General features: G+C 49.5%; 1 protein-coding gene across 2 annotated transcripts in view; it reads right to left on the reverse strand.

The window, feature by feature from the left end:
* GALNT10 (polypeptide N-acetylgalactosaminyltransferase 10) overlaps positions 1 to 19,685 on the reverse strand; it is a 216,194-nt gene that overhangs the window by 24,977 nt on the left and 171,532 nt on the right. For both annotated transcript variants that reach the window (XM_057730281.1, XM_057730289.1), the window contains 3 exons: positions 17,508 to 17,693; positions 12,464 to 12,647; positions 6,448 to 6,565 (listed from right to left, as the gene is read on the reverse strand). In XM_057730281.1, the coding sequence (XP_057586264.1) occupies positions 6,448 to 6,565; positions 12,464 to 12,647; positions 17,508 to 17,693 (488 nt within the window). The remainder of the gene's footprint in view (positions 1 to 6,447; positions 6,566 to 12,463; positions 12,648 to 17,507; positions 17,694 to 19,685) is intronic.

Raw genomic sequence — 19,685 nt, forward strand, 5'->3', positions numbered from 1 at the left:
CAGCGACACTGTAGCTGGTCTGAGTCAGAGGGGGCTGGAAGGGGTGGTGGAAGGGATGGGGAGAGGTGATGGCAGGCTGGCACTTGTGTGGGGGCCCTGAAGGCCCTGCTGGGAGGCAACTTAACTCCCTCAGGGTTGGTCCTGCCTTCTGGGGCCCCACTGTAGCAGTGGCCTCTCTCTAGGCTGCCCCCCAACCTCCAGGTGGAATGAGATGAATACTGGGCTTAGAGTCAGGACATCTGGGATTTAGCCCTGGCCCCATCACTGGGCACTCAGGGCATCAGGTCACGGCATCACCCCTCACCAGTTTCTGGTGTGCATCCTAATTTCCTTTCATACATCCTGTTTCACTTAATCCTCCTGATGACTATATGTCTCAAGGAAGGAAAATCTGAGAGTTTTCTTTCTTTAAATCTGCCCAAGGCAGGCTGGGGCTGGGTTGGCCTTCAGTAACTCTATCAGTGTGGGACGAAGCAAACCCACCACACCTGAGGCCTTCTGCCTCTGCTCAGCTGCGGTGTGGGTTTCCCTCTAGGAATAAGGCTCTCCCTCCTGTGGCTTTCTGTCACTGCCTTGCTCAAGCAAGCCTGTCCCAGGTGACCCTCAGAATGTCTCCATCTCTCTCTCCAAGAGCAGACCCTGCAGAGGTGCGCTTGGGGGCTCCGTCCTTCCCTGGGGTCACCTCACCGTGACACCCTTCTCTGTAGGCCCCTCTGTAGGGGGAGAATCTCATCCCTAAGCTTGCGAATGGCCCAAATAAAGTACTGGGATGTATATGGGGAGGGGTGGGCCGGGAGGCTGAAGAAACAAGTCTTTCCTTCTTAGTTAAAAAAAAAATTAATTTTTCCCCCGATTACAGAAGTGATATGTGCTGATGATGAATGCATTCAGTATTACAGAAACACGTGAGAAAGAGACAGCAATGCAGTAACCCTGCCCCCCCCCCCAATGCCCCAAGGGACAGGAAGCTTTCACCACATCGTGGGTCAGAGGACATCAGGGCAAAGGCTTAGTCTGAACTCAGAGAGCAGGCCTGAAATCCCTGTTCCAACCATGTGACATTGTGGAAGTGATTTAACCTAAGCCTCAGTTTCCTCATCTATAAAATGGGCGGCACAAGGCCCCACAGGTTACCACATGTAGGTGCTCAGTAAATGTTAGCTGGTAGAAGGATATTCTTCTCAGTTTTTTTTTGTTTGTTTGCATTTGTCATATTTTTAAAGATTAAACACAAGACTATGTATATGCATATATATACACACAAACAATTTTTCACATCTTTTAAAACAATTTTGGAGGCATCTAACTTCTTTTCTATAGTATTTCACTGTTGGGATATGCTCTAACTTATTTATCCCCTAAGGACGTACATTTAGATCATTTTCAGTCTTCCCCTATCTTAAGTAACGCTTCAACAAATAGCTCCTACCTCAATTCTTGTCTCTCTTGGCTAAACTCCTGGGCGTGGAATTTTGGGCCAAAGAATGTGCTTGCTTTGAAATGTAACAAATATCGCCAAGTTGCTAACAAAAGATACATCCACTTACATTGCCCCAAAGCCCACATCTTTCTCATGCCAGCTCAGCCATGTTATCCTGTGCACATTTCTCCTCTCCTGGATCTCAAAGTTGAAGACATCCTAACTTCAGCCTCCTGGGGACTCTGTGCAGTCCCTTTCCTGCTCATCCTGCCACCACCACCTCTAATCCAATCCAATCCACCCGCGCACCCACGTAAGGCCAAAGGCTTTCTCCATAGCATCTTGTTTGAGCCTATCTTGGGTAGGAAGGAAAACCCTATCAGCACTGTCTGGGATGTGAGGGCCAGTGAGATCAAGCAATTGGTCCAGGGTCTCCAGGTGGACAGGGAGCAGAGAGGAGATGCCAGTGCCCCGCCTTCTCACCAAGTACCTTTCCCACCACACCACCACTACCCAAGGATGGAGATGTAAGTCTAGGAAGGGCAGCATGAAAGAAGTTGTGTCAGACAGGAATCGATGCCACTAACAGTTATTTAAAACACCTATTATGGGCCAGAAACTGGGGTACAGAGGTGGACAAGACCCACTCCCTGCCTCCAGGGAGTTCACAGTGCAGTCGGGGAGACAGGCCAACCCTGGGGTCATGTCAACAGGAGGCACTGGGTGCCATGCTTGGACTGACTTTGGGGTGGTCCCTAATCATCACAGGGAGCTCAGGTAAGGCTGAAAGGAGGTCGTCTAGATAAGCTGAGCCCAGAAGGATGCGTGTGGGTTGGCCAGACTAAGGAAGGGGATTCCAGGAAGAATGAAGAGTGCATGTCTCCAAAGATGGCCAGGCACGTGACCCTGGGGCTTGTGAGCAGTTCCGTGTGGCTGCGTGAGGAGGGTATCCATGGCTTGCCCTGCCCCACGTCCATTCCCCCTTCTGCACACAATGCCTGGACTTTCCTTTGGGGAACCAGCCCATTCCACCTTCGTGGCTCCAGGATGGGCATGTGACCAGTCAGACTTAGAGTGTAGCTGACCATTCAGAACATTGCTCAGGGACGGGCAAGGGACCAGAAGGCCAAGGAGACTCAACTTGGGAACTTACTACAGGAATGATGGGAAAAAGATACACTTTCCCCACTGGGCTACTGGGTATTTCCATGACAGGCAGCCTGCCTGAGAGGAAAGCTAACCCAGATGAAAGCAGAGCTGAGGGATGAAGGGAGATGGAGCCTAGACGAGATGGGTTAGTCCCTGGATCCAGCTGGGCCTGGAGGATCTACCCTGGAATTTCAGTTGTGTGTGCCAATCAATTCCAATTTTTTTTTTTTTTTTTTGGCTTAAGTCGATTGGGGTCGGATTGACCAGGAGTTTGGTTACCTGTTACCAATAGTCCAGACTGATGCAATGGGGAGGAGGGTGTAGAGAAAGCAAGGGATGGTAAGCAGCTCATGGAGATGGGTGTAGTCCGGGCTACAGGGTTAGATTTATCCAACCACTAGAACTGGGAAGGGTCTAACTGCCAAGCAGAACTCTCATAATGTGACTGCGCTTTTTGGAAACAAAAGCTCTGTTGGCTGAGAGAGGGAGAGAGAGAAGATCCAGCGACTCTTCTAGAAATTTTGGGGCCTTTGGAACATCTTTTCTGGGATTTTCCCATCAGGATAGATGGCCTGGTCTGAAATTGAAGCCAAATTATTAATCCATCAGCCCTGATGGCATGTATCAATTTATCTTAATTTCTGAAAATACACTCATGCCTTCCAGACCAGTCTCTCTGTCACCAAGAGGAAAAGGGATCTCAGCAGAGATTAATCAGAGGGAATCTGGCCCTTCATAAATGCCCTGCTGTGGCTGACACAGAACACCTGACACTGCAGGGAGGCATCGCTGGCAGAGGAACGGGCTCTCCTGTGCCCTCAGCGCTGTGGGCAGGTCTTCCGCAGGGGCCCAGGAGACCGCGCACTGGCACAGGGGCTACCGCCAGCTCCAGGAACCCGTGCTCTTAAAGCCCGGAGAGAGAAAGCCGAGGGAGAAAGGTCTCCCTTCCAGACCTGGGGGACTCCTCATTATACTGTCTCATTTCCTCTCCAGAGTGAAGGAGATAATTGGATCAAACGGAAACAGGAGCCAGCCTCCCTCCCACTCCCGGATGAGAGACTTCCAATATGGCTTCGTTACTGAGTCTTTTGTAAATAAACTGTGGGGGGAAAATGCCATTTGTTCTGCCATAATTGCCTGATGAGCATCATCAGATGGGTCTTTGAAACGCACAGAATGAAATCATTTTCGGTTTAGAAATGCCTTTGTGTTCATTTCTCTCCAATCACTGTTCTCCAAGGAGGGAGTTTCTGAAGCAGGACTTCTTGACCAAGGAGCTTGACCAAGGAGGCTGGCTCTGGCCAGTGACACATCTGCCCTGAATATTCAACCAATGATTATTTATTACGTGTCTTCTCCCTGTCAGGCAATCCTTTTGGTTCTTGGGATACAACAGATAAAGACTGACGTTTACGTTCTGGTGAGAACTCAGAACACTGATGTGCCCATTTCTGGAAACAAATTTAGTAGAAAACTTCATAAATTAAGTTTGTTTAATTGATGGATTGAGAAACTGTGAGGTTAAAACTCTTCTGATTCCTTATGTGTGATTCCACTGTAAGCATGTGACATTTGGAAAACTAGATTGCATGGCCTAGGGATACTAAATAAATGACATATGTGCCGTCACTCACCAAACCTGCACCCAGGGCAGACATCACTAATCAATCACCACTCCTTTTCTGATAAGCTCAGATGCAGCCTCGCAATACATACTAACACAGAACTGGGGCAGCCCCTACTGATGGGTCAAAGTTGGCTGGGAGAGCAAACCTATTTCTGACTTAGACTATTACTAATACACTTCACTGAGAGGCTGCAGAATATCCTAGTAAGGATACCCCAGGAGGAGGCAAAAACTGAGAAGAAAGAGTGAGAGATTACAGCCAACCTCTCAGGCTAGTTTTCTTCTCAAGTGCTCTCATATCCCTGCAGAGGCCTATGCAACATGGTGGGTTGCAGCGTGGGCTTTGTAGTCGTGCAGACCAAGGCTCGGGTCCTGGTTCTGTTAGTTCCAGCTGTGTGGGACCTGGGTCTGAATTCCACTTGCCTCCCTGCAAAATGGGTATAATAATGATACCACCCTCCTAGGGTTGTTTTGAGGATTAAATAAGCCAATACGTGTGAAGGGCTCCGCCAGGGTCCTGCCAGCTCTGATCAGGGCTGCACTTGAGTTGTAGAGCACCAGGGTGGATGCACAGCTGTTGACAGCTGGCATCTGCTGACTCGTTGGTGCTTGTGTCATCACTGTTGTTAAATATTTTTAATATCACCCCTGGATTTTAATATTAGTTTGATTTAGGGGGCTGGCCCCCTTATGGGAGACAACTTCAGAAGCCTGAAGGTAAAACGGACATAAACTGCTTTTCAAACCAAAATAATGTTTCAGCAGAATTCTAGGTTCTTTTCTTGCTGATCAAGAATTTATGTTCCCCAGTTCTGAAATGCTCCCCTACCCAGTGGCACACACAGCAACTATGACAGTCATGAAACTATATTTCATTATTTACTATTTCATTATTTTAGGGTACTTATTAAGAAGCACGTAACAAGAATGGCCTTATTTAATCCTCTCAACAACCCTGTGAGGATTAAAGTATCGTTAAACCTATTTTATGGAAGCAGAAACTGAGGCTCAGTGAAATAAGGATTCTTTGTCCAAGATCACAAAGCTGGTACGAAGTAGCAGAGCTGCGATCTGACCTAGGCAATCTAACCCCAGTACTGAAGCCTTAACTGCTGTGTGTGACAATGGTCCTTTGCTTAAGAAGCTGATGTATTCACAGGGCTCAGCCCAGCAATGCTGCTGGCCATCCCTCATGGGCTGGGGATATGCCTTACCAGGGGTTCCAGGGGTGTTAGAAACAGGCCCTGACCAACCACACAGGGCAAGCTAACCTTCCCCTCAGAGGGACCAAGCGTCTCTTCTTCATCTGAGATCAACACAAAAATCCCACCAAAAGGGGGAGTTAACTAGTAACTAGTTTGCATAGTTAACTAGTAACCATCATGTCCTTTACCACCATTGTCAGAAGCTTCTACAGCACATGGGCTGGTCTAATAGGTTACTGTAAATATTTATTCACTGACTTTAATAATTTCTACCAGTTATTAATTGGTGGTTGTGCCACCAGGTTGGATGCTAAACACTTTCTAGATATTATCTCATTTAATCTTCACAAAAGCTCTGTAAGATAGATAGTATGGTTATTCTCTCAAATGAGGAAAGAAAGCTCAGAGAGGTAATGCAACTTGCCCAAAGTCACGCAGCTACTGAGTGGTGGAGTTGGGACTGGAACCCAGGCTTTTGGCTCCACAACTCAAGCTCTTAGCCCTGGTCTCTCTACATCAAACTCCAGCTGTGACAGATACAAAGGGAAAACTTGAGAGGGGTGGCCAAGGACCACTAAGGACACGTCAGCATCTGTGAGGCCAGGTGACCATCCTGAGCAGAGATTCCTGATGGCCTACGTGTCTTATTTGGCCGTTGTGCTCTCCCTCTTCCCCTCTGCTGGTTTGCTGGGCTTCTCAGTGGGAGACATGCCATCTCTTTCGTGGAAGTGAGGCCTGTCTTATTCCAACACTATCATCTAAGAAGGGACGATGCAAGGCAAACACCAGCCAGAGCTGTGGCTCAGGCCAGCCTTTGGCAGCCTGAGGATTTCCATGCCACCCCCCTCCCTGCTCCCCCCCCCCCCGACCACCACCCCAATAAGCAGTGGCCAGCGGCTCCTCACTTGTTCACCTAAGGAGCAGATGGGCTGCAGAACCTGAGGCCTCCAGTCTCTCCAGGCTCAGACAGATGCTAGGCAGGTAGCCTGCCAGGACAGGCACCAAGCGCACCTTGCCAACAACGAGGGGACTTCCCGAGAGCTCACCTTGAACGAGATTTCGTACTGCTCCCCTCCCCAGATCTCCAAGCCTGGGTCGTACCCGCCCAGCTCCCAGAACCACTTCCGATCCACGGCGAACAGTCCGCCGGCCATCACGGGAGACCTGCGGGAAGAAGAACGTGGTGTGAGGACGCGGACGTCCTGGCCGTGCGCACCTGGGGTATCTTGCTCTCAGATACTGCTATTCCCCCAGGGATGATGCTCCCCGCTGCTCTGGGAACACAGCCCACGTGTCCAGCAGGGAATCCAAAGCCCTTCTGAGTGAGGCCACTAGCTTTCTTCCTTCTTGCCTATATTCTTCACAAATAGTACATCTTAACCAATGGTTAACACCTAAGAATACTTGTGAAATGAAATCATAGTGATTTTTCCCTGTGGGCCTTGTAGCTGCATCATAAATATATATCTCTCCAGTTCTCCCGTTGGTTAAATGGTCTGAACCAGGTCTTTCCAAGCCTGTGTAGGCTGCAGAATGTCTTAGGTGAAAACACATACAGCGTCCTGGGCCCGGCCTCAGACCTACAAAACAATCTCTGGGGGACACAGCTTAGGATTCTGCGTTTTGCGATAAGATCATTTGATGATTCATACTCTGTAAGCCCAGCAAAGACATTTTTTTTTCTGCTGAGAGTTCACAGAAGAAGCCACAGTCACTGTTCTTTCAGTTAAACTGGGATAAGATGAACTCCACTCATTCATTCTCTCATTAGTTTATTCATCGAGTGCCAGCTGAGAAGCAGATGCTGGAAGAATCTGGAGGTAAATCAGGGTCAGACTGAATCTTTGGAGAGTGCCACCTGTGTGGCGGGGCAGCCAGCTCAGGACAGGAGGGTGCAGAAGCCAGGTGGGGCATCACGAGGGCCCCTGGGAGGTGTAGCCAGCACTATCGGAAAGCGGGGGAGGGTCTGCCCCCAGGTTTGGGGTGAGGAGGGAGCCGGGGCAAGAGTCAAGGAAGGATGCTCAGAGGGGGGCATTCGAGGTGGGCGTGGACAGAGTGGGAGCTTGGGGGAGGGGAAGGCACCCAGGAGGAGGGAGCACAAGCTCGGGAGCAGAGACGATCCATCGGGGGTGCGGTGCCTCCTGTGGGGCTGGCACCTGGGAGGGGCCACCAGCGTTCGCTGTGTGAACATCTCTTTGAATGGCCGTGGCCTTGTCTGGCTCCACTGAAAAACTCCAAAACCTAAAATGAAGACCATTCTAGCAGCAACCTCCACGGCCCCTCCTGGCCTCAGGAACCGCACGCTCAGGGGAAGTAGACTAATTTGGAAAGACGTGAACTAACCCACACGCCTTGAGAGGCTTCCTGCAGCAGATGAGCCTTGACAGCACAGGAGGGGACCCCTTTAGAAGAGATCCCTTGAGCACTGACTGAGGCCTTGAATCTGCCAGTGCTATATTGAACTAATTGATTATTAAAATGAATTTACTCCTTACTATTACCCCATTTTATGTACACAGAAACCGGACTACAGACAGGTAACTTACTCCAGCCTTCACAGCTATTAAGGCAGCACTGCTGGGATTTGAGTCTCTAATCTATACCGCAGCCACATCCCACGTGGCCACAATATACTGCTTTCTCTCAGGAAGGAACGATCCAGAAGCAGGTGATGAGTGCAAAGGACATGAAATCAGAAACGGGGAAACCCTCACTCCAGCCTCATCTCTCCCTAACCTGTGGTGCGACCCGGGATGAAGAGCTTAGCACTAGCACCCTGTGCTGCCCAGTATGCGAGCCACTGGCCACACGTGGCTACTGACACGTGAAATGTGGCCAGTCTGAACTGAGAGGTGCTGGCAGTGTGATTCCCAGACTGAACATGAAGAACAGAACAGAAAAGATCTCAGTAATTTCAAAGTGTTGGTCACATGTTAAAATAAGATATTCTAGACATAGTAGGTTAAATGAAATATATTACTAAAATGAATTTCATCTGCTTCTCTTTACCTTTTTTCTTTAACAAAATGAAATTTAATAAGGAGACATGTAAATGAAACACAGATGACTGCCAAAAATAGAAGATACATATGACATTGGAGAGTTGTGTCTGGACAGCATCATTCATGGAAAAAGTTTTGGAGATTATTCTCTTTACCTTTTTTTTAATGTGGCTATGAGGACGTTCAGAAGTACATATGTGAGTCGCATTATATTTCTACTGGACAGCACTGATTTAACCTCTTTGAGCCCGTTTTCCCATCTACACAGGGATGTATAGCTACACTTCCTAGCTCACATTGCTAGTGTAGTTTTGAAAGTATCCAGTAGTATAGGAAAGTAAGGTGTTATTAGTATCAACCTTCCTTTGTCTCATGAAGGTTGTGGGGTCTCAGGTTTTTCTGCCTGGAGCCCTAACACCTGGAGGGGCAGAGAGTGGCTCTGACTCGGTGCTTCACGGGAAATCAAACCTAAGACTCCGCACAAAAACGTCAGCCTGGGTGGAAGCCAGCGGCAGGCGCCATGGAAGAGGTAGGATATTAGCTACCAGGCATTTTGGATGTGCGGGGCTTCACCTCCAGAGGGAGGCCTCCTCTCCAGCCTGGTCTGTTTTCTCCTGTGTTCGACAGTAATAATAACAACAATTCGGCATCTAGTGTGTGCCGCTCACCTCACCAGCGTTGCCAGCTCTCACAAAGCCCTGTCGCTAGCCCTCTTTTCACATGGAGAAATCTGAAATTCAGAAATGCTCTATACTCTGCTCAAGGGCATGTGGTTAGGAAGCGGATGAGCCGCCACCAAAGCCTGTGTCTTTCGAACATCACGGCACAGCGCTGTGCCTGGGGGGTGCCCGCTCGCGGGGCATGGTAGGGGGGCGTGCAGAGAATGACCAGGATTTCTTAGTGGTCTCTTCCTGGGGTTTTGTCTGAGTGCAAGACAGAGGACTGAGACTTCTGGAAGAAATCAGAGGGTACAAAGGATGCAGAGTCCCTCGGGAAGGATCTGGGCCAGTGGCTCTCAACCTTGGCCACGTGTTAGCATCAGCCAGGAGCTGATGTTGAATTCCCCACCCTGAGACTCTGGTGTAACTGGACTCAGGGGCAGCCTGAGTCCTTTTTCTCCTTTTTTTAAAAAATTTTTATTGGGGTATAGTTGATATACAATGTTGTGTTAGCTTCCGGTGTACAGCAAAATGAATCTGTTACACTTCTTTTTTTTAAATTAATTAATTAATTAATTAATTTTATTGGTTGTGTTGGGTCTTCATTGCTGCACACGGGCTTTCTCTAGTTGCGGCGAGTGGGGGCTACTCTGTTGTGTGCTGGCTTCTCATTGCGGTAGCTTCTCTTGCTGCAGAGCACAGGCTCTAGGTGCATGGGCTTCAGTAGTTGCGGCACATGGGCTCAATAGTTGTGACTCACGGGCTCTAGAGCGCAGCCTCAACAGTTGTGGCGCACGGGCTTAGTTGCTGCACGGCATGTGGGATCTTCCTGGGGCAGGGATCGAACCCGTGTCCCCTGCATTGGCAGGCGGATTCTTACCCACTGCGCCACCTAGGAAGCCCCTGTTATACTTCTTATTCTTTTTTTGTTTTTTTAAATAAACTCCCCAGGTGATGGCAACATGCCGCCAGGATTGAGAGTCCCTGCTCTAGGGCTGGGCCAACTCCTTTAATATCCAGACGAGGAGACTGAGGCTGCAGACAAAACTTGCTGGGCCTCTGCTTCTAACCGGCTGCATGACCTGCACCTACACTTCCCTCATCCTGCAACGAGGAGGATGAATAGGCCCAGACCTGCCCTTATGTACCTTGCAAATCTAGGGCCTATGAGTTGGCTTATGGCAAAGATTTAAACCATAAAAGGGGGTTCTGGTGACCCTAAAAATCCCATTTTCTGGAGCAGCCTGCCTGACCTCAGCCTCTGCTGTGTGTCACCTTGGGCAGGTGTCGTTTCTTCTCTGAACCACAGGATCCCAATCGGGCAAGTGGAGAGAGTTCCACCAACACCCAAGGACACGTTGTAAGACTCAAGCACGGTTACGTCAGCTAGAACTGCTTTGCCAAGTCAGGCCACAGAGTAGTTCCCCCTGCTATTCGCACTCTTGTCCAAGAATTCAGGACCCCTGGGGGCTGCCTGTGGGGCACACTGGGGTAGGGGCTGGCTGCATGATGTGGTGCGGGTTAAACCATATCTGTGGCCTACGAAGGGCTCTAATGGCAGCGTCTGACCATGTTCAGGGTACAGGAGGTCAGGACCGGAGCACAAACGCCTGGCCTGCCGGGGAAGCACGGGGGCTCCACTCACGCCCTCCGCTCTCATCCCACGCTGCTCCTCGCCCCGGCCACCCTCCACTTCCTCAAACAAGCCCATCTCGTCCTACCTCTGAGCCTTCCCTGGGGCTCAGAGCACTGGGGGCCCCCGGACCCCTGGGTGTAACGTGCCCATGAAGATGGCTAAGCTGTCAGCTGCCCCCCTCTCTCAGGTGGGGAAGGGGAGCCAGAACAGCTGGGCTTCACGGAGGCTACGCTGTGGTTAGACAGGGGTGGCAGGCAGAATGATGGCCTCCCAAAGAAGCCAACATGCTCATCCCGGGGAGCAATGACTAGACTGCCTTACATAGCAAAGAGCTTCTGCAAGTGTGATTAAGTAAAGGATCTTGAGACAGGGCGACTATCCTGGGTTACCTGGATAGGTCCGATGTAATCCTGAGGGTCCTTCTAAGTGAAGAGGCAGGGGGGTCAGAGTCAGAGAAGGGGACATGATGACGGACGCAAGAGACAGGGAGAGAGATGGGGGAGGGAGGTGTAGGGGGAGGCGCGGGAGGGAAGGAGGGAGACAGACAGGGACAGGCAGAGGGAGCAGGAGAGGGAGGAGGGGAAGACTGGAAGATGCGATGTTGCTGGCTCTGAAGATGGAGGGACCCATGAGCCAAGGAATGTGAGCAGCCTCTAGAAGCTGGGAAAGGCAAGGAAATGGATCCCTTCCCAGAGCATCAGGAGGAAACGCAGCACTGCCAACGCTGTGATCTAGCCCAGTAAGACCCTTTCGGACCTCTGACCTCCAGAACTTTAAGAGAATACATTTGTGTTGTTTTAACGAGCCAGTAAGCTCGTGATAATTTATTACCACAGAGATAAGTAGGAAACTAATCAGGAAGCTAATACAGCAGGAGAGGCTGGACTTTGGCTTTGTACCCAAAGATCTTTCCACACCTCTGGCAGGAGAGCTGGAGGGGCTCACGGGACAGCTGCAGGGATGGCGAGCCCACTGTGGGAGGAAAGACCCTTCCGGAGCTTGGGGTACCAGAGCGGGACGGGGCTCTGTTTCTGGCTCAGCCGCTAGCCCACTGTGTGCTCAAGGAAGTCCCTCCCTGTCCTGGGGCCTGAGTCTCCTCTTCTGCAAGGGGCTGGAGTTCATTACCTGTAACCTCCCTCTAGCTCTCCTATTCCAGGATGCTACAGGTCCAGTCCACACCCGCCTCCCCCAACACTTCCACCATGGGACAAGATGCTATTTCCCTAATACCTCCAAGAGGGTGTAACTGAAGGATGGGAAGGTCAGCTCCAGAGGCAGGCAGGCCTCCATGGCATCGAGCCTTTGCCACTAGATTGCTGCGTGACCTGGACAGCCTACTTATGCTCTTTGAGCCTTGGTGTCCCCCCTTGGAAAACACAGGAAATAATTTTTACTACATAAGGCTGTTGGGGTTAAAAGGATCAGTGTGTAGTGTGCTTAGCACTGCACCTGGCACTTAGAAAGTGTGCAATAAATGGTGGTGACAATGACAATGGCAGTGATGACGGTGACGACTACCACTGGGCATTAGGTTTACCAACCCAGCTGGCAGTCCTGGGGTGGGCAAGAAAGAGGTGACCAGCTTGGTGGTCCCTGAGCCAAGGCCCTGTGACAAGCTGGGAGTGACTGTGCTTCTGGCTGGGGACGTCTGCCCTGGCCCCCCTGCACTGGACTTTTGGGGGAGGCAGCAATCCTGAATTGCGGGTGTGTTGGGGAGGGGTCGCTGGGTCAGCCACCGGGACTGGCCTGGGTCACTCGTACTTACTCAAACGGGTCGCTGGGGTCAGCTTTCTGCAGTTCTGGAGGGATCGGGATCCGTTTGTAGTACATCTCCCAGTCAAAGGCGCCCCGCATGGCATCCCCGGCCTGCGTCTCGTACCGGAAGTCATCGTGGTCAATCACATCGATCATCGGGCACACGATGGTCTTGCGGTTCCGAGCGATGCGGTCTGATGAAGCCAAGAGACACCCATTAGGGAGGCCGGGTTGGGGAGCACCTTCGTGCACGACCCTGCTCTGCAATATTCACGTCTGTAACGTGTTTCCTGCGTGATTTCTCTGAACACCCGGGTTTGAGATTCCATGAGGAAGAAAGAGCACAAGCTTTAAGCAAGATGGACCAGGGCTCCCAGCCCATCCTGCCATCCACGTGGGGGCCTAGGGCCAGCTACGTAAATAACATCTCAGCCTCAGTGTTCTCCTCTGTGAAATGGGGACAGGCAGCTCTGGTCGCAGGAGTACTGGATACAGCAATGTTTGCAGGTGTTTAGCACAGGTGCCTGTCCTGCTCAGCACTGCTGTGGAGAGATTAATTTCCTTCTGGGAGGGCCCCTGTTCTGGCTCTGCCATGCTCCCCATTCCGAGTCCTGAACTTGACTTGTGGCCCAGCAGCCAGGCACCCTAGCACTTGTCCTTCATGTCAGACTGCCTGTCCCTGAAGCTCCCCAACACCTCCTTCCTGCCATCAGAGAACAAATGGCCCTCCTTGCAAGAGAGTCCAGTTCACTTTTCCCAATAGTCAGAACTACTGGAGAGGGAATGGGCTGTCCCATCAGCTCCTCGGGACTGGAGGTGCGCAAGCATGGCCTGACAGACCTCTGCCCTGCAGGGATGCTGCCAGCAAGGTGACTCAAGATGGCAAACGGGGGTCTTAACCTAGATGGCTCCATGTCCCTTTCTATAAAATTCACTCTCTGCCCTTCCGTGTGCCTCCTGCCAAGAAGCCCTGACTACAACAAGGAGGTGCCAGAGACCTGCCATGATGGGCAAGTGGGCTGTGCTGCTTTGGCCAGGAGTCAAGTTCAAGGCTTTGAATGGGGAGTCTGGTAGGGCCAGGGTAGGCTAGCAGCTGCCAGTAGATTTTTCTTCCAGGAGAGAAAGCAGCAGTTTTGCCTTTTCCTAAACTGTAAGACATGATCCATAGGTGGGTCATGAAATTGGGTGTGTGTGTGTGTGTGTAGTGAAGCAAAAAAAGAATGTCAGGGTGCATTCTAGGTGATGATGGAAAGTACTGTTTTGGTAAATATTTCAGTTATACTGCATTAGTGTGTTTATCTGTGTACTGGATTGACATGTCCAATGTATTTCTAACTGTGGCACATGGTCAAAAAAATTTGAAAAACAGTGCTTTCAATGCTGTGTCCCCAAGTGTAGATCTGGGGCCACCAGTGCCAGAAGCACCCAGGCTGTGTTTAAACCCCATCCCCTCCCTTGGGCTGCTCTGCCCCAGGCCCAATGAATCCGGATCTCTTGGGGTGGAGCTTGCATCTGCCTTGTGGACAGGCTCCCTATGCATTCTTAAGGAAGCTGAAGAATCTTCCCAGGGAAAGATCTAGAGAAGGGCCTCCCCTCCTAATTATTCACAGCTGTGTGAGGGACTTCCCTTCCAGGGAGGGTGTGGGCTGAGGACGCAGTGCTCTGCTAGATGCTGGCTGATTGCGGGAGGTGTGAGGTCAAGGTCGTGGCATAGAGAAGCAGCATTCCACAGTACTGTACTTACTTGGAGACAGAATGCCCAGGTTCAAACCCTGGTTTTGTCATCTATGAACAGTATAACCTTCGGAAAGGTTATCTGACGCCTCTGAACCTCGATTTCCTGGCAGACAAAATGGAGGAAGACAGCACCTATTTCATGGGATCTCTGTGAAGACAAAGTGGGATGATGGGGCCAAGAGGCTTAGCCCAGCCTCGAGCACAAGACTAGTCTTCTGCCGACATCCTCTGTGCCCAGAACTGCTGAAAGCATCTCAGAAGCAGGAGCTGGGGCTGAGCATCCCCCTCTTTCTCTCTGCCCTTCAGTTTTCTCATTTGCAATATGTGGATAACAAGGCCTGGCCTGTCTGCTTCACCATGTAGCTGTCACATTCAAATGTGGCTGTGGCCTAAAGAGACAAGGGACCAGCAGAGCCATGTTGTTGTTGATGATGATGATGGTGATGGTGGTGATGATGGTGATGATGGTGGTGGTGATGATGGTGATGATGGTAGTGATGATGGTGGTGATGATGATGGTGGTGGTGATGATGATGGTGATGGTAGTGATGATGGTGGTGGTGGTGGTGATGGTGGTGGTGATGATGATGATGGTGGTGGTGGTGGTGATGATGATGGTGATGATGGTGGTGGTGGTGATGATGATGATGGTAGTGATGGTGGTGGTGATGGTGGTGATGATGGTGGTGGTGATGATGATGGTGATGGTGGTGGTGATGATGGTGGTGGTGGTGGTGGTGATGGTGGTGGTGATGATGGTGATGGTGGTGGTGGTGATGGTGGTGATGATGACAGTGATGGTGGTGATGATGGCGGTGGTGGTGGTGGTGATGGTGGTGATGATGGCGGCGGTGGTGGTGATGATGGTGGCAGTGGTGGTGATGACGGTGGTGGTGATGATGATGGTGATGGTAGTGATGATGATGGTGATGGTGGTGATGATGGTGGTGGTGATGATGATGGTGATGGTGGTGGTGATGATGGTGATGCTGGTGATGATGATGGTGATGGTGGTGATGATGGTGGTGGTGATGGTGATGGTGGTGGTGATGATGATGGTGGTGGTAATGATGGTGGTTATGGTGGTGATGGTGATGATGGTAGTGATGATGATGATAGAGATGAAGAAGATGATCAACAGTGGATTTCCTTTGGGGGAGTTGAATCCTTCTCAGACTCAGAAATGCCTGCTCTCCAAAGAAGGCAGAGTGAACTATGTGTGTTCATGGCTTCCGAGACAAAAGCCTTGATGGGCTCGGTCAGCTGCTCATATTAGCAGGGACAGACTTAAATCTACACCACTGGTTAACATTTTTATTGGAAAAAGGAAAAAAAAAAAAGAAGAATGTTTCTTCCATGTAAGCCTGCAGATTATGAAAATTACCCTCATATATTTCCATAGAAACAGAATAAGGCTATTTGGACCACAGGCTCAGCCTCGTGTTCCACCACTTCATTCTCTTTATGAGTCACTGAATGACCCACCAAATGGGATGTTCCTTCATAAATTAGGGAATGTATAGTGAGGTTTTTTTTCTTTTTTGTTCTCTTCTAGTCATGAGAGGCAGATGCAGATCTCTTGGTTTAATTAAATAAACAGTTTACCAGAAAAGCTGGGTCATATCCTTTCCCTAGCCCAGTGGGATCCTGGACTCTTGGGGTTAAAAGCATACCGTCTAAAGTTCCATGCTGATCTGTGTTAGGAAACAAATTTGTTGGGTTATCTCATGAAACTGTGTGGGTTTTGCTTTCTGTCCTCACTTCTGAATGGGGGCCTAATCAGTGTTCCCCGAAGTGTAGTCCCTGGACCAGCAGCACTGGTATCACCAGGGGCTGTTAGGAATGCAGCTTCTCAGGCCCCACCCCGGACCTCCTGAACTGGCAACTCTGCAATGGGGCCCAGCACTCTGTGTTTTAACAAGTCTTCTAGGTGATTCTCATACATGCTCAAATTTGCCCTAAATTTGAGTCCTCTTTGCTCCCTATGCTTTCTGTTACGGACAGCATATCTATCCTTTTTTTTTTTTTAAAGTTAATTAATCTATTTTTTGGCTGGATTGGGTCTCTGTTGCTGTGTGCGGACTTTCTCTAGTTGTGGTGAGCGGGGGCTACTCTTGGTTGTGGTGTATGGGCTTCACGTTGCGGTGGCTTCTCTTGTTGTGGAGCACGGGCTCTAGGTGCGCGGGCTTTAGTAGTTGTGGAGTGTAGGCTCTTTAGTTCTGGCCCGGGGGCTCTAGAGCTGAGGCTCAGTAGTTGTGGCGCACGGGCTTAGCTGCTCCACGGCATATGGGATCTTCCTGGACCAGGGATCGAACTCGTGTCCCCTGCATTGGCAGGCAGATTCTTAACCACTGAGTCACCAGGGAAGTGCCCCTATCCATTTTTGAGGCATTCACTCTTCTCTCTGGATTGACGGATCCTCCCCAATCATCTTCCATTCCTGTCCCTCACCTGACTCCCAGTCTTAGCAGGACATTTCCTCTCCAACATCCGCTGTCGGCAGCAGCTCTCTGCCTTCCTCAAAGCTGAAAGCCTCGAGATTCAGACCTGGTTCTTCAACCAGCTCTGAGGAGGCACCTCACTGCCCAGCAGCCTGGCCTCCTGTCTCCCTTCTGTCCACAAGGCTACGTGGATGACTCCTGGATCACACTGCCCCCTGTCCAGAGCCCTGTCCCTGAGAGCTGTCAGAAACTCCCCGAAGAGGAAACGAATTTAGGGAGGCAATGTGGAACCCTGAAAGAGGATACACTTTGGAGTCAGACAGATGGTGATGTTGACATTTACGGCCCAAGGGAACGAGTGACTCACTCAATATCTCTGCACTTCAGTCTCTTCTACTATAGAAAAGGGGAGACTTTCAATGTGGCATGGTTTTGTGAGGACTGGAGATAAAGCTTACAGCGTTCCCTGCTCACAGTAGCAGTGCAGTGAATGATAACTGTTCTAAATTGATATGATGATGTCCCTTACAATTTGGCTCTTAGCAGTAGGCAGCCTTGGCTTGCTTTCCAATAACACCTGAAGTAACCTGGAGGAAGCAATCATGTCACTAGACACTAATGTGGTCTATGACTTTGGGCAAGTCACTTCCCCTCTCCGAGTCTCAGCTTCCTTCTCTGTAAAATTAAGGGACAGGACTTTTAAAATTGCCCTGAGCACTCCTGAAGACCTGACACTCTCGTGGAGCCTGGCACTGTGCTGGGTGCATCTCAAGCAGGCAAGGGAAGCCTTGTGTTACAGATGACCCCCTGCAGAAGGCAGGGCTGGTGGCCCGGCTCACTCCAGGCTGCCTACCTCACCGCGCGAGCTTCCCTTACCGAGCAAGGGGGGGAGCCAGTTGACATTGGCTTCACAGTGTGAGTCCAAGAATGTGATGACATCCCCAGTTGCTGCTGAGGCCCCCAGCATCCGTGTCCTTATGAGCCCTTCCCGTTTCTTGGTTCGGAGAATCCTCACGCTGGGGAAAAGGGCCATGTAGTCTTCAAGTGGCTTCTTCAGGTGCTCTGTGAGGGAGCGAGAAGAGGACAGACAGACAGATGGGTTAGAACAGCTGCTGAGTAATCATTCTCGTGACCCCTTCCTTACATGTGCGCTGCACTTTACAGTTTAGACCGAGCTTTTCGGTACACTGTCTCACTGGACCTTTCAGATAGGGCCCAGGAGGGCAGGAATCACCACCTGAGTGCTGCAAAGGGGGAAACTGAAGTTTAAAGAGGTCCAATGTTAGTGCCAAACCTGGAACACAGAAAGGCCTTCTGTATGAGGCAGCTGGCAGCTGTGGTTTATGTCTGGCTGGGACCCATTCCCTCATTTTCTGGCAACAATACTCTGGTTTTTCCTTGGGACACTGCCCCCTCCCCTTCTCAGTCCTTCAGACGTGGGTGGGCTTGACCCCATTTCCTGGTTCCAAGGGGGAGGAGCATGAGGCTTGGGCCTGACCAATCAGGGATTTCCATTCCCTAGGCCACAGTGATTAGTTCAGGGATGGACCTGTGACCTGAGTTGGTCCAAACAATGAATCCTGAGAATTCTTTTTCAGACTATTGAAAAACGAGGCCCTTTTTTCTTACTAGAGTTGCTAGGTTGGTTGGCCCTAAATCTGGAGCTGCTCGTGACATCGTTAGCCAAATGAGGTGATGAGAGGTGATGGAAGGATCTTACATTAGACTGAAGTCAACATGCAAAAAGAGAGTGAAGAGATGGAGAGAGACATTATCCTGATAACATTTTGATTCTCCAGATCCCCCTGTGCCTGAAGCAGACAGACTCCTAGATGTTCTTATTACACATGACAACCAATTCCTCTTTTTGCTTATTGTAATGTAGGCTGGCTTCTGGCCCATGCCTGGAAAAGCTGTTATAAATAAATCTCAAAGACAGTCTCTTTCTACTAAAAGTGCCAGCCTTAATGTTAGTGTCTCTTGATTTTAATCAGGGTTAGGGCCCTTTATGAAAACTCTAGTATGGCTACAAAAAAACCCTGTAGTTTAGATCATAAACTGGTGAAATACTGAATGCTTTTCTCCTGTGATCAGGAGAGAGGCTGTCCACTTACTCTCCACTTCTGTACTGTACTAGAATTCCTAGCCAGTGCAATTGGTAAGACAAAGAAACAAAAGGCATAAAGATTGGAAAGAAAAAGGTAGCAGTGTTTTTAATTGTGGATGACATGATTGTTTACACAGAAAATCTTAAGAAATCTACCAAGAAATTAGAACTAACGGGTGAACTTAGCAAGATGTCAGGGTACAGATCAGCATTTAAAAATCAACTGTATTTCTATAGACTAGCAACTAAGAAAGCAATTTGAAAATGCAATTAAAATGGTAAAAATACCATTTACGATTTAACAAAGGAAATACAAAATGTATACTCTGAAAACTACAAAACATCGTTGAAAGAAATGAACAACCAAAATAAATGGAGAGAGAGTCCATGTTCCTGGATCAGATGACTTAATGTTGTTAAGATGGCAATACCTCCTATGTTGATATACAGATTCAATGTGATCAAAAATCACAGCTGGCTTCTTTGCAAAAACCGACAATTGACAAGCTGATCCTAAAATTTACAGAAATGCAAGGGATCAAGGAATCCAGAACAGCTAAAAAATCTTTTGATTACTTATACATGAGCGTTCACAGCAACACTATTCACAACAGCCAAAACAACCCAAATTTCCATCAACTCATAAATAGATACACAAAGATGGAATATATCCATACAATGAAATATTACTCAGCCAAAAAAGAAGTGAAGTACTGATACGTGCCACAATGTGGATGCACCTAGAAATCATTAGATGAAGTAAAGGAGGCCAGACACAAAAGGTCACATAGTCTATCATTCCATTTGTATGAAATGCCGGAATAGGTAAACCCAGAGACAGAAAATAGATCAGTGATTACCATGAACTGGGGTGGAGGGGAGTGGGGAGTGACTACTTAGCAAGTATGGGGTTTTCTTTAGGGGTGGTAAAAATATTTTGAAACTAA

The sequence above is a fragment of the Hippopotamus amphibius genome, chromosome 1 (genome assembly GCF_030028045.1).
Source record: "Hippopotamus amphibius kiboko isolate mHipAmp2 chromosome 1, mHipAmp2.hap2, whole genome shotgun sequence".
NCBI classification, from domain to species: Eukaryota; Metazoa; Chordata; class Mammalia; order Artiodactyla; family Hippopotamidae; genus Hippopotamus; species Hippopotamus amphibius.